The following is a 12,749-nucleotide window of genomic DNA, read 5'->3' on the forward strand; positions in this document are numbered from 1 at the left end:
GTCTTCCTACACCAGGATACAAGTCTCACGCAACGAATTACAGGTCCTAGAACTAGATAAATCCAGTTTGCACATCATTCATGTTGACCTTTTCACCGTCGACCAGTCGGACCATCCCAAATGAACTAACCTGGACCGTATCAATCTGCAAACACTCTTCAAATTGGTCAAATTGATAGAGGCTGTGGCCGATCCCTCACCCTTCGTTTTGTTTTGCCGTCAACTTTCAATACACGCCCACAACGCTCATCCTCAATTACTTTTAAACCATGAACTTCTGGAGATCTCTGCTTCCTGTACATCCTCACTATCGAAACTCCAAAGTTTAGAGCCCCATCCTCCCCGACATTTCTCGACCCGTTCACGCATTGACGTACCCGAAAGACGATTTCCCAAAACACATATCTACCTAGTCTGAGGTACTTTTTGCGTGAGTCATCTCAATCCTATTGTTATCATCATACATCCTTACCAAAACCTACAGAACCATTAACAAATTCGGAGGGGTTCATCCCGGACCTCTAATTACCATTCTTGACTTCAGGGTCAAATACCCAATAACGCCCCTGGGATCAGATCTGGTTCGCTGGCGGCTATAAAGTAAATTGAGATTGATCGTAAAAGGCCGTCAGATTGAGATCAACATACTTATCATATTACTGCCTAAAATAAAAGAAATAGAGGAGTGATTTTATGGACGGAGTATGATTTCTTTGTCAATAAGGTGAAGAGAGTTTTTTTTTTTTTTTTTTTTCTGCAAAGCGCTAGGGTGAACTCTGCCCGACATAGGAACCCTGGAACATGTATTCTATGAACCCATATACAAAGTCAGTCCTTTTCTTTTCTTCATCTCCAAGTCTAGACTACTGATTCACGAGCAAATTTCAATTTCATTGTTCGTCGCCTCAAAAAATCGTATATCTGGGGCTATGCTGTTTTCTACAGCACCTGAACTCGTACGCGGTTTCTATATCGGACCCAGCGACGTCGCTGCGCTCTCCGACACATTGAGTCATCTGACCCTCGAGCTCAAATGACCTTCCCTTATTAACCTCACTCTCCATCGCTACCACCCCAGTCGTTAGGGCGACATACTCTTACATACTTCAAGCTCCCCAAATATGTACGAATTTGGTTCCTGTTCATTCCAGGGTCCTTTTATCACTGCCCCCACGTCATACGAATAAATTTAAATATATCGTGTAAGTATCATCCAACAGCAGAGGAGGGTATATACAAAAAGAAAACTCTAAAACGGAAATTCTAAGCGAGTATGTATAACTTGACATAACAACAACAACAACAAAAAAAGCAATTTCAAAACTGTGCAAACAAAAAGAGCGATTGGTCCAAAAAAGGGTGTCGTGGGTGCGCGGGTACAGGCGGAGGTAGCGAGGAGCACTGTAATAAAGGAAAGAAAAGAAAAGAAAACTGGAGAGCGAGAAAAAAAACGTATGCAAGAAGGTTGATACCAAGTTGGAATATACCATCTTCCTACTGCTTAACAGGTTTCTAACAACTTGTTTCTCGGAAACGGTTTTCCATAATCACCTCTCCAAGTCGTCAAATTCGGGTTTGAATAAGCCTCAAGGTGTCTGTACGTTGCGGTTCGTAAGTGATATGTGGATACAGAACCATGCATACCCAGCATGTAATGGTAAATGAACAAGTGTCATGAAAGGAAGAATCAACGAAAAATTTTTTAAAAAAACTCACGCATCAATGTAATTTTGGGTAGGAAATTCAGGTGGGTTGCATCCAATATTAACCTTATTCATAGGTTGATACACTCGCACGTAATCCACGCGGAGGTGGTTCGGAAAGGTGAGGTGGCTGAAATCCACGGTACCAAAGTTTTCGGACATGCCAAGGTTAATAATCATGTACTGTGTGCGTTTTGAACATTCCATAAACAGGATTTCATTAGATCAGATCGGGGAACGTACCATAGGTTCCTGTGGTACAGGCCTTGCGGATATCTCGACCGCCGCATTCGCACCGACGCCACCTGAGTTGAGTGTCCATGAAATTTGGCTATCGGATACCCATGTAATGTACTTGGTTATTTCAAGGTCAGATTAGTGGTGATGAGTTTTACGAGACAGAACGTACTGCATCGTCGTAGCCTATTCGTTTAAAACAGGGGCAAATTAATTACCGGCGTCACACGCCAAGAACGTTAAATCACATACCTGGTCTGTACTAGAGCGCAGTTAGCCATAGATTCCGAGACACTAGAAAATGGTACGTTACCTCAAAGGCATAGACGGAATAGCAATCTTCGACTAGTTCATAACATCGTTGGTTTGTTTTTGTTACCACTGAGGAAGCCTCCTGGATAACGTTTCCTACGAAACCATTTATTGCTGAGATACTCGGATCGGTAATGACCAGATTCGCGGTCGAGTTGTCCCAAAGATATGATTCATCAAAAGGCTATATCTCGCATTGTCAGAAACATCTTCCTCTCAAAATCATAAAAATATTTGCTTACAGCCCACTGTGCAGATTGCGAAACTTCACCGCTCAATGGGATTCCACCTATCTGGGCTTCGAACATGTCAATCTCGGGTGAAGATCGGCCGACATACGATCCATCTGGATGTTTTGGTCCGGGGTGGTCATCACCATCACATGTACACCTCGAAAGCCTCTGACCCGGCAAATAAGAAAGTGCGTCATTATAAAGGTGATCACCGTTTATAGTGGCAGCGATCGGGAGCCCATGTATTGTTTGGTTCGGTGCGGTTCCTACGTCGCATGTGTCATATGTATATGGCCACTGAAAGCTGAGTTTGAATGGCGAGGACATAAAAGCGGAAAAGTGAAATGGAGATCTACCATTCCCTCTAGTGTGGCTCCGTATCCGGCGCGGCCGAGATTCCCCATTGTCCAGATGGCTGGCCACATGCCGACGACATTATTAATTCCCGGGAGTTGTACAGCAGCTTCAAATAGCCCTCCGGTGAAACAAAACTTGTTCCTTTAGTCCGGTTTCAGTCATTATGAGTCACAATTCCGGAAATCAAAAACAATTACCATGAGGAGATGAGACCTGTGTATGCGGGGTTTTAAGCATGCGGATTTAATGCTTTCGATGAAACGTACCTCCTTGGAAATCGAGGCCGTGAGACGGAATTTCGGAGAAAGTGATAACCAAGGAGCCATTGACAGTTGTGACAGCAGCGGGGTCATACCACTCCAAGTTGTTGGTCGCCTGGCAGGAGATGATACATTGCCTTGGAGCATGATGTTTTTAATAAGAAGACTCACCCAATAATGCAAATCCGCGGCCTCCCAATAAGGGTCATCGCCGGGATAAAATGATCGGCCATCAGTATTAAATTCATCGGAAAATACAAGCATCCAGTCCTCTCCGTCTCGAAGTGACTTTCTGAAAAGAACGTCTTGAGGAGTGTCTAGGTCTATGAGACCGAAATTACCCAAGGAGGGGACCTGGGAGGGGGTACATTCGAGGACGAGAACAGAAGATAAGAATAGAGTTTCGAGGTGTTGTGACAAAAATAGATTACCTGCCCCGTTGAGTTAATGCCACCAATATTAAAGCCTGGACTTCTGGGCCACTTGGAGGTGGCATACATGCCTATGGGATACCCAATACTAATTAGAGTATAGGCAATGCATTGATAAATGTAGGTTGACGCTGCGCTTACAAGAGAACGAGAAAGACAGTACTGAGCATGGCAAGACAGCCGAGATTGGCGATGCCTCGCGCCGAAAATGCAAAGCGTGTGCCATCGGCGTTGAATGAGTTTTCTGGGTTATGGAGCGAGTCGTCCGGTTCAACAACGTCTGGCGATAAATTTGAGCCCCACGACCGGGGATCTGGTGAAAGAGAGTACTTGGAACAATGAGCGGAGGGATCAATTGGCCGAGGAGGAGCATACTTTTTCTGAAAGAGTGCTGTAGCGTGCGCTAAAGGCAAAGGAATAGGGCGAGTCACTGCCGGTCTGAGGAGAGCCAAGGTCAGGAAACCAAAGGCAAAATAAAATGATATATATATACGCCGCTGCCGCGTCGTAGCTCGCCAAAGCTGGAGCTGTGATTGAAGACGCTGAGAGAGTCGGTGGTCATGAAGCCGGGACGGAGGGGGGAGGTGGAGGGGGAGGACATGCGGAGTGGTGGGAGAAGAGAGAGAATTTATCGGAGGAAGGCAGGTCACAGATGCCATGGCAAGCAGGATTAGCTTCGGAGTGGAGTTGGCAGGAAGCAGCGTAGTATATCAGCGCAATATCTGGTCCCGATCATTTTGGCCTATCTTTAGCACACACCTCCACCACATGTTCCTCGACACTCTCCCCGTCGAGCTCATCGCTGACATCCTCGCAGAGCTCTCCCTCGCCGACCTCATCGTCGCCGCCTATCTCTCACGACGCCTCCACACCGTCGCATCAGACCCCGCCCTCAACCCCTGGCGCAAACCCATCCTCCGAAATCTCTGCACCCACAACTACGAGCCCGCCCTCGCTCACCTCAGCGTCCGTAGTATTGTTCCTCGACACAACTGGATCGACATCCTCACCCGAGCTCGCCCCTCTTTTCTCCTCTTCCAAGCCACCTTGCCCAACCTCAAACAGTCCGAATGGGAAGAGGCTTTTCGCCGAAGATTCCTCCCCAGCTGGGCAAAATGGAAAAAAGACGCGCATTGGAAGGAAGCTTACCTTAAGTCTGTCGTTTGTAATCGACTCTTCAACCCTCCTCAATCAATTGCAGGATCCTCCACCGCGTATGGCACCGCAGTACTACAAGCTGCACCACAGATGAAGCTTGGACAAAGTACTCCACCCTCGTCTGACGCGTCAAACTCTCAATTGATATATCGTATCAGATACATGGTTCTGAATCGAAATGGCTCTGCTAACCAACTACAAACCACATCACGCGGTTTTGACCCCTTTGTCATATTTGACGACATGAAGTGTGTCCTTAGTTCATCTCATTATCCTTGCTTTGAACTCAACCGTTCTGCAGGTTTCAAAACAACATGACTCACCTCGACACCCAGCAAAGGGTTTGCCATTCTTTACCGAGCCCAAAACATCATCAAAGTTGAACTCGGTCACAGGTTATCCTTGAGCTCACTGATGTCCGCATCATCGCCTTTGGAACCTTGTCCAGGCCCAAGACGACGCTGACTATCAACCCAAATGCACATATGCTTGTCCAGCCGCCCGGAATTGGCAGAGGTCACATCAAATCAAACACGACTTGCCGTCGAAGATTTTTCAACGCGGATGATCATATTCAGGATTACGGCGCCTATCCGTTGATGTCAGTCTTATCCGTCCCTCATTATCGTAAGTCACCTGTCTCTCGCCTGCACGGTTCGAGCTTTGTTCGACCCTGCCTTCTCATTCGCACACTATTCAACCATGGGACATCTATTCTAGTGTCCCAAGAATATGAGATGACAAGCAATACATACACACAAATACAACACCCGGTGCCATCCGCCGCTTATGCTAATTATCCTTTTTTCACCCCTGGTGGTGGTGACAGACGCTGGATCAGTAGCCCCGCAAACGAGGATAATTTGCATTGGGTAGGTCCACTCATGTACGTGCCTTGCCATCATTGGAGCTTGGAGCCCGGTCGCTCAAATCCAGAAACAAACAATCGATTCTATCCAACTCATGTTGACTCGGCCTTTCCCCGTCATCTCCATTGTAACAAATTGTTGTATCGGCCTTGTCCAACACTCTTTTGTTGATGTTTGTCGATGCTATTACGAAATTCGTAGGTTAATTGCACAAATCATCGTTCCATCAGAAGATGCTGCATCAGATACTCTGCCCAATGCAGGAAGGCAACAGTTCGCATCATTTGGATGGAGCGATCTTTGGGCCGTCGCGCCGTGGATGGACGAGAGGATCACGAAGAGGATCGATGGTCCGGGGCTGGGTAATTGACCCGTCCACGAACTAATATGGTATATGCATGTAAGTCCACCAGTTATTTTCACATCTAGCACATCTCGACCTGATTTTATCAGGGTCGCGTGCGCCATACAGGGTTTACATGTGAGCAATGAAGTTGTTGCGGCCCGAATCCAGGGCGGTCCCCCTATCTTTCCGGTCCTAGATATGTACTAAACACATCTGCCTCTTTAGTAACCCGAGAAAAATCCTTTCTTGCCTTTGCCTGTAATACCCTGTAATATTTGATAACAACTCAAACGCGGAAAAGCTAATTCAAAAACGAATTATTCTTCAAGTTGGGTTTCACATGTCCCTTTAAATTTGTAGGTATTTCTGAAAGCGTTCGATCAGTCATTGTTGCGTCTTGTGGTTCATCGTGTTTTGAGGGTTCGCCAAGAGAAAGTTTCTTGGGAAAAGACTTGAGAGTCTCGGATCCCCGAATGACAATGGAGTGAAATAGGGCCCGATTGTACTTCCAGAGGCGTCGTTTCAGAGACAAAGCTACGCCACATTTGTCCTGTATAATTAAAATCGACCAAGTATTACAGAGTTATACGCCAAGGCACCACAACACACTCCACTACGCAAGAAGAATAAAGCGCCATGGGATGGTTGTATTTTTAAATCTTTGAAATAACTCATTACATTCGAACGTTTTAGCCCTGAACGTCACCTTGAGGTTATGAGAAAATATCGTCATGATCATATGGTACATATGTATATACTCAGGATACCACTTCTTGAGAAACCTTCATCTCTCTAGGCATTTGTCTTGGAGTCAGGTCTTCCTTTAGGAGTATTTATTTGTTATTAGTATCGTTTCGTTGACCCTCGATTGTTGTGATCATTGACAATCACTATTCATTGATGATTATTTCTAGGAGCTTTGAGGCTTCTAATTGAAAGATCTGAACATCGGTTGTAGCTGTAGATTCTAGACTTTACCCTGGATAATTGCTGATCATATTTTGTCAGCGTATGTATTACTATGTACTAGTTGTTGAGCTTAGAGCAGAGAAACCCGGTCATCGACCGTCTTTAAAGTAATGACGCAGCGATTGCGCAACATCATTGAATTGACATATTTTTAGTTCTAGTCCTACATACTCCCACATGTACTGTATAGTACTTTCAGTCAGCTGGGGATGATCACTCCAACAGCGACTGTGTATAGATTTTATCTCAATGAAATCAGGAGTCTAATTTATTCAAGAGGGATGGCCGAGTAATCAGTGGTGATGTTCTGTCGACGACCAGTATGCATATACTTACTGCACATGATGTTGTAAGCACCGTGCTTAAAGGTATTATCACTGGGCAGTTCAAGGGGCAACGTCAGCATGAAGTGCCTGTCCCAGAATTCCGACCCTCCGGGGGGGTCACAGCAGGGCATAGCCTAACCAGCCGACCTTCGACGAAGGGAAATAATTCTGATGCCCAGCGCAACTAGAATAAGGGCGAAGAACATCCTAATTGAAATTTGAGTCGCGGCGTTGTTCGGGCGCCGTACCGTACTAAAAAAAAAAAAATACACTTGAAATACAAATCGCTGATGTTCGGTAGTTGATTTCTTCGAAGATCCGAGAACTTTTATTAGTATAGTACCTAGTTGCCATAAATAAAGTAGTGAGTTGAATATGTACCACCATGCACCACACGGAGCCTTGCTCTAGAGATTATGTAGGTTCAACTTCCAATGTGTTGTCCTCAGAGACAGGAGAACTCATCGAAGAAATACTATAATAAAGTTTTTAAAAAAAGTCTAATGCACTCGTTACACCGTCATGAAAAGACTTTACACGGCCATAAACTCGATTGGGTCCAACAAAACATGGGTTTGCCCGAAATAGGGGCATAGACAAATGTTAGAAGAGCTTTTAATAACGACCCCATTTCACTTATGGTTAATTATCCTACATGTCCGAGTCGTATCCCCGACGATCTCTCGTTTCTGTGACTCTGACGCTTAGTGTGAGCTCTAGAGTTGGATCTATGTAGATCTCTTTTTTGGAGTGATAGTAATGATTGAATGCTTTGAGATTTTCGATTTGAGAGGGTCACACTTTCTCGGAATTCTTTTGGAATCGTCTGACAGTCGGTGGTATTAAGAATCGCCATGTTTTTGCTCGAATCTCGTGGACAGATTTTGCCTGGATCTCTACTAATTCGGCCCCTGATGATTTATCATGCATTCTGAATGCCGGTCCGGAAAAATCCTGTAATCTGGATCCCTGAGAGCACTGGACAGAAATGTGACCTTTGGAAATGGGAACGTCTACATTTTTTTTTTCGGAGGTTGCATGCCCAAAGTCCGGACAAAGTTTCATAAATTCACGTCAGTAACATCCTCCAATGCAGACATGGACCTATATTCGAACTATTGAGATACATGGAGAAAACGAATCTGGGTAGTATTGAGATTGTATCTTTGTCAGGTATTGCCATGCTGCACTGGATTTCCATATATTGACATGCCTGCAAACCATGTTTTTACTGACGCACGTTTAGCCGGACAAAGCAATCCGAATATGGCTCAAGATTGGCTCGGACCTTGAAGAACCCGGGAAACGGCTCATCATTTCAGGTATAGTCAACCTTTATAGGCATTATCGGGAGGAGGGACCAGGGGCTGAGGGCTGATATCCTTTGGCAATTTATCTATGTTAAGAAATTTCCTGTATGCTCCAAGAGCCAAGGGGATGTTTCTCGGATTTGCTGGACTGGATTTGAGCTGGGGCCTTGTGATGATCAATCATGATAGATGCTTGGCAGGTAACTTGATGACTTCCCGTGGCTTGTTTGAGAAAATAGAATCGCGCGATGCCGGAGGTAATTTGTAATTTGAGGGTTTGTCGAGGTACTCAGACTGAGTCAGGGGCTAACCGTCCATGCAGACTTCTTGATCAACATCCGTACTTACAGATTACACTTAGTCGACTCCAGCTTTGGTCATCCGCCCTACCATGCTTGGTCGACGTTGAAGGCAGTCAACGAAAAGTCATGTGCTTAGCATCCGATTTGATTCCTTAGATTTCACTGACATGCTGTGAAGAGTTTCCTTTCACTTAATTCCACTCGGGCCAGAAGTGTATAAATATCTGAGTGTAAATATTATAACTCGGATTTTCTCCGGAAGGCTGATTCAGTGAATCGTAGGCTGAATCTACTTTGCGTCGCTGTTTCGTGAACAGATATCAGGCTGAATAAAGCTTATGTAGACAAACAATCTCCTCACGTTCCTATCCAATGACCTGCTCCCTTGGTGTGAAACAACTAGGTTGTCACCTGCTTGAGGAGCACAATTATGCCAGGCTTTCAGTTAAATATCTATATGCACCAAGGTACACGGGCGGGTCTACTCCTAATGAGAAGCTCTTGGCTGCTAGTTTTAGCATCGTATATTCTCTAAGGAATCTGCCTATTTTATTACGATCTGTCTCGGCAATTTATGTATCCCGATTATTGCTTGTTTCAGAAAGGGAGATGCAAATACCGAGCCTTTAGAGGCCTTTAGTGTGTTTGTGTGGGAGTTAATACTGTGAATTCGTTCGGGCCAAGTGTGTGCTGGGAAACCCAATGCAGCCAAGCTATCACCGCGGTACACTGCCATTCGGAGACTTTTTAATGCCTAAGGTCAGGCTATTTGAGGAGACTGGCGAGGCTCAAAAGACTTGGAGTCTACCATGTCGGCTTGAAAACATTGGCTCTCAAAATCGACTCAAGTCTCGCTTGTCTTTGAATGCGAAGAAACGGATCAATCGCCTTTACTTGGCAACTGACCCTTGATTACGATGAGTCTTTTTGAGTTCATCTAAATCTACGAAACTTTATTACCCCCGTGAGTATAGTGCTCGATGAAATACAACGATCACTACACCGTCTAATTTTACAGCCAATTATCGGATAGTCACTCGTGGGCTTGGTATTCCTGGTGGCTTTTTCATCCATCAAAGCGCATGATTATGACCCCACTTGAATTACAATGAACTATGACGAAACGTTGTCACAAAAGGGCTTACATTGATCACTTGCAGTTTTATGACAAGAACGCTTCTTTGTTCATGTTTATAAGTGCTTATGTAAAGCTTCGTTATTGGCCCCCTCGCGGACCGCGGCATAGGCACTTGACGCGATCAATCCATCACTTTTTACCTTTCGGGATCGCCTTGAGCCGAGTCTTTGTGTGTCCATGTTGCTGCACTTACTGCTTCGATCATCAAAATAACGCACATCTAGATATGCAAAGGGCGGCCTCTTCAACGTCGGTAACGGTAGTCTTCAGACTGGCGCGTTATTCTGCGATCTTGAGAACGGATAAATACCGGGACTTGCTCGGAAAGACCCTCCAATTTAAGGACGGAATGAAAGGAAAAAATAGCTCCAAAAACCGTAATTAAAGTAAAGATGGTTGCCCAGCAATTATTGTCGTTTCATCTGCTTTGTTTCCGCGACTCCCCTCCTGATTGGGGCGCATTTTCTGGGAGGCGCGCCGTACGGCTCCGAATTACGGACTAGTCCGTACAATATCAAATCCGTTCACTTTCTTGACGGGTAAAAGGTTAGCCAGGGTTGTTTAGTTTTGGGGAACAATCGCCCGTCCTCGCTTATGCTTATTGTCACTTCAGAAAACGAAAGCAGCCTAATGAGTTCGGCTTGTTGTGGATTTTAGAATTCATTCTTTTGTAAAATTCCATGTTTATTGTCATATGTGTAGTGAATACTGCCCTTGCTCCGTGCTAGGCCGGCTTTTTGTGTGGGCGTTCGCTGTTCACATCAATACACATGTTACGTTGTTCTCGAATTGCACCCCGCCATCCCATTTCACTTGCGATGAGGAATTGAATCTTTTTGGGAGGGTGGTGACCCGGTACGTTTCGGCGGCAACTGGCAAAGTACAAAAGATAGGGCAAGATTCCTCCCCTATGGTTGCTAAGATCGCAACGATCGAAAGATCGAGTACTCGTTCACCAAAATTGGCATCATGAATTACCGTCGCCCAGTTTGGGATGTCCATGCTGATATATCTTGCGCACCTATATGTACTCCGTTTGAGCTATTCTCCTCTCTTCACCGATCTCCCTCTAAGCCTATCTCCCACCTTTCTACCGTCATGCATACAAAAGTAAAGGATTATCCTGACAATACACGGTTGTTTGCTGATAGAGCCCGTTGCCCGTTCCTTGTTTATATTCCAGGTCCACTCTTGTGATTTGTGCAGTAAGACGTTCAGTCGAAATGGAGACTTGAAAAGACACAAATCGATCCATTCTGGAGAAAAGTAGGTCCCATTTTTTAATTTGTTTTGTAAAAGTCTGATACGAGGTGGTTTAAGGAACCATATATGCAACCTATGCGGAATGCGATTTGCCCAGCATTCTGGATTGAAAACACATCGCAATACACAGTAAGAAAGCCCTTCATGTTCTCGCCACGGGTTGCGTTTTGTTGACAGTGTGTCCGCGACGCAGCACCGGCGAAAAGCCTCATAAATGTGATTACTGTGGCAAAGCCTTTGGTGATCCATCTTCCTGTGCTCGACATGAAAAGGAAAAACATCTAGGGAAGCCATTCCAATGCCACTGGTGCCCTTCGAGGTAAGACGAGCATCTTTGTTGGAGGTGAATTTGTAATTTATGACCGAGAGTAGTATCGTCCGCCGTTCATCATTTGCCGGCCACATTCGCCAGAAACATCCAGGCATCGCGCACCTGGTCACGAAAGAATTTCTTGATGAACTCGAGGGCCCTCATATATTGAAACCGCGGAACAGACGTGGTAGGACGCGCCGAAGCGCAATTATGCCTGACCCGCGGATACTGTCCAAAAATATCGAGGACCGATTGTATGGCCGTAGCCAATCCCGATGTGCGCCCACAATCAACAATGACGTGAAGGCCCCATGTTTTTCGTCACCCACCGACTTAGGCGTCTCAAATGCGATTGACAGCAAAGTCGGCTGGGAACGGGTGAGGCGGGATGCAGTTGGTAGGTTGACTTATGTTCAAGTATTTGAGACCCAACCCTCATGTACCATGGATGTAGCACTCCCATTTGCGTATGGCGGGGAGCATTACGGCTCACCGTATGTGGACCACGCGTCCATGGCGTCGCAACGCGCTCTACAGTATACGGAATCCAGTGCAGTGTACCAGCGACCGCCGCAAATGGTGGACGGGCACAATTGGAAATACGGATTACCAGTGTATGGTGGTCCACCAGAGTACGAAGTAGTGGCGGATAGGGGCTTCGAAACGAGATCGGCGTCGTCGAGCCCTGGTCCCCTTACGCCGGCAGATGTGAAGCTGTCGCTCGCGTATGTTGACCCGTCAAAAGTCAACTCGTATGATTATTCGTTTTTCGGGGCGGAGAAGTATGCTGCGCCGCCTTTGTATTCATTTGTAGCTGAGCCGCAGGGACTTTCATATGGATTATGAGCTGAGGAGATGTATCATGTGTACTAGTAGATGTAATATGATTGGACTATATGAACAAAATTGATATGTTGATGACTTTTCCACACTCCCAACATACTCCCGACCCCACTCTGCTCTGCCCCGCTGCGCACTCTACGCTTGGTCCGTGCGTTCCACCGACCGCCAGCCACAATGATGCTTGCGTCCCCACTCCTCCTCCCCGCGTCTTTCTCTCCGAAAATTTCAACGTCCACCCAGGAAGATGCTCTCTCATTCCGTCCAGCAAGAGACGTCGAGGCGTTCAACAGCCTCCTTCCTCCACCTATCGAGTTCGTGGAGGGGTCCTCTTCGGGCACTCTGGCCATCCCAGAGGGCAAATATCAGCCCATCAACGCCT

At 45.9% G+C, this 12,749-nt stretch overlaps 3 protein-coding genes across 3 annotated transcripts; 2 read left to right on the forward strand and 1 right to left on the reverse strand.

Moving 5' to 3' along the window:
• Positions 1 to 1,162: 1,162 nt before the first annotated feature.
• On the reverse strand, positions 1,163 to 4,131 carry AGABI2DRAFT_188626 (hypothetical protein). Its single transcript, XM_006456744.1, has 15 exons — positions 4,027 to 4,131; positions 3,909 to 3,971; positions 3,675 to 3,862; positions 3,534 to 3,621; positions 3,274 to 3,456; positions 3,109 to 3,217; positions 3,040 to 3,055; positions 2,842 to 2,983; positions 2,495 to 2,782; positions 2,254 to 2,436; positions 2,193 to 2,202; positions 2,104 to 2,126; positions 1,947 to 2,057; positions 1,717 to 1,886; positions 1,163 to 1,595 (listed from the first exon to the last, which is right to left on the reverse strand). Exons 1-15 carry the CDS (start codon positions 4,093 to 4,095, stop codon positions 1,502 to 1,504), a joined length of 1,737 nt encoding a protein of 578 aa, XP_006456807.1. The 5' UTR covers positions 4,096 to 4,131; the 3' UTR covers positions 1,163 to 1,501.
• Positions 4,132 to 4,301: 170 nt separating this feature from the next.
• On the forward strand, positions 4,302 to 6,212 carry AGABI2DRAFT_211959 (hypothetical protein; the record flags this gene model as incomplete). The annotated part of the gene is made up of 8 exons (XM_006456745.1): positions 4,302 to 4,687; positions 4,735 to 4,797; positions 4,850 to 4,939; positions 4,993 to 5,032; positions 5,087 to 5,318; positions 5,412 to 5,577; positions 5,762 to 5,960; positions 6,014 to 6,212. The coding sequence occupies 7 exons, from the start codon at positions 4,302 to 4,304 to the stop codon at positions 5,928 to 5,930; spliced, it is 1,146 nt and encodes a 381-aa protein (XP_006456808.1). The 3' UTR covers positions 5,931 to 5,960; positions 6,014 to 6,212.
• Positions 6,213 to 11,572: 5,360 nt separating this feature from the next.
• On the forward strand, positions 11,573 to 12,373 carry AGABI2DRAFT_122698 (hypothetical protein; the record flags this gene model as incomplete). The annotated part of the gene is made up of 1 exon (XM_006456746.1): positions 11,573 to 12,373. One exon carries the CDS (start codon positions 11,573 to 11,575, stop codon positions 12,371 to 12,373), a length of 801 nt encoding a protein of 266 aa, XP_006456809.1.
• Positions 12,374 to 12,749: the final 376 nt, after the last annotated feature.

This window comes from Agaricus bisporus, assembly GCF_000300575.1.
Source record: "Agaricus bisporus var. bisporus H97 unplaced genomic scaffold AGABI2scaffold_14, whole genome shotgun sequence".
Taxonomy (NCBI): Eukaryota; Fungi; Basidiomycota; class Agaricomycetes; order Agaricales; family Agaricaceae; genus Agaricus; species Agaricus bisporus.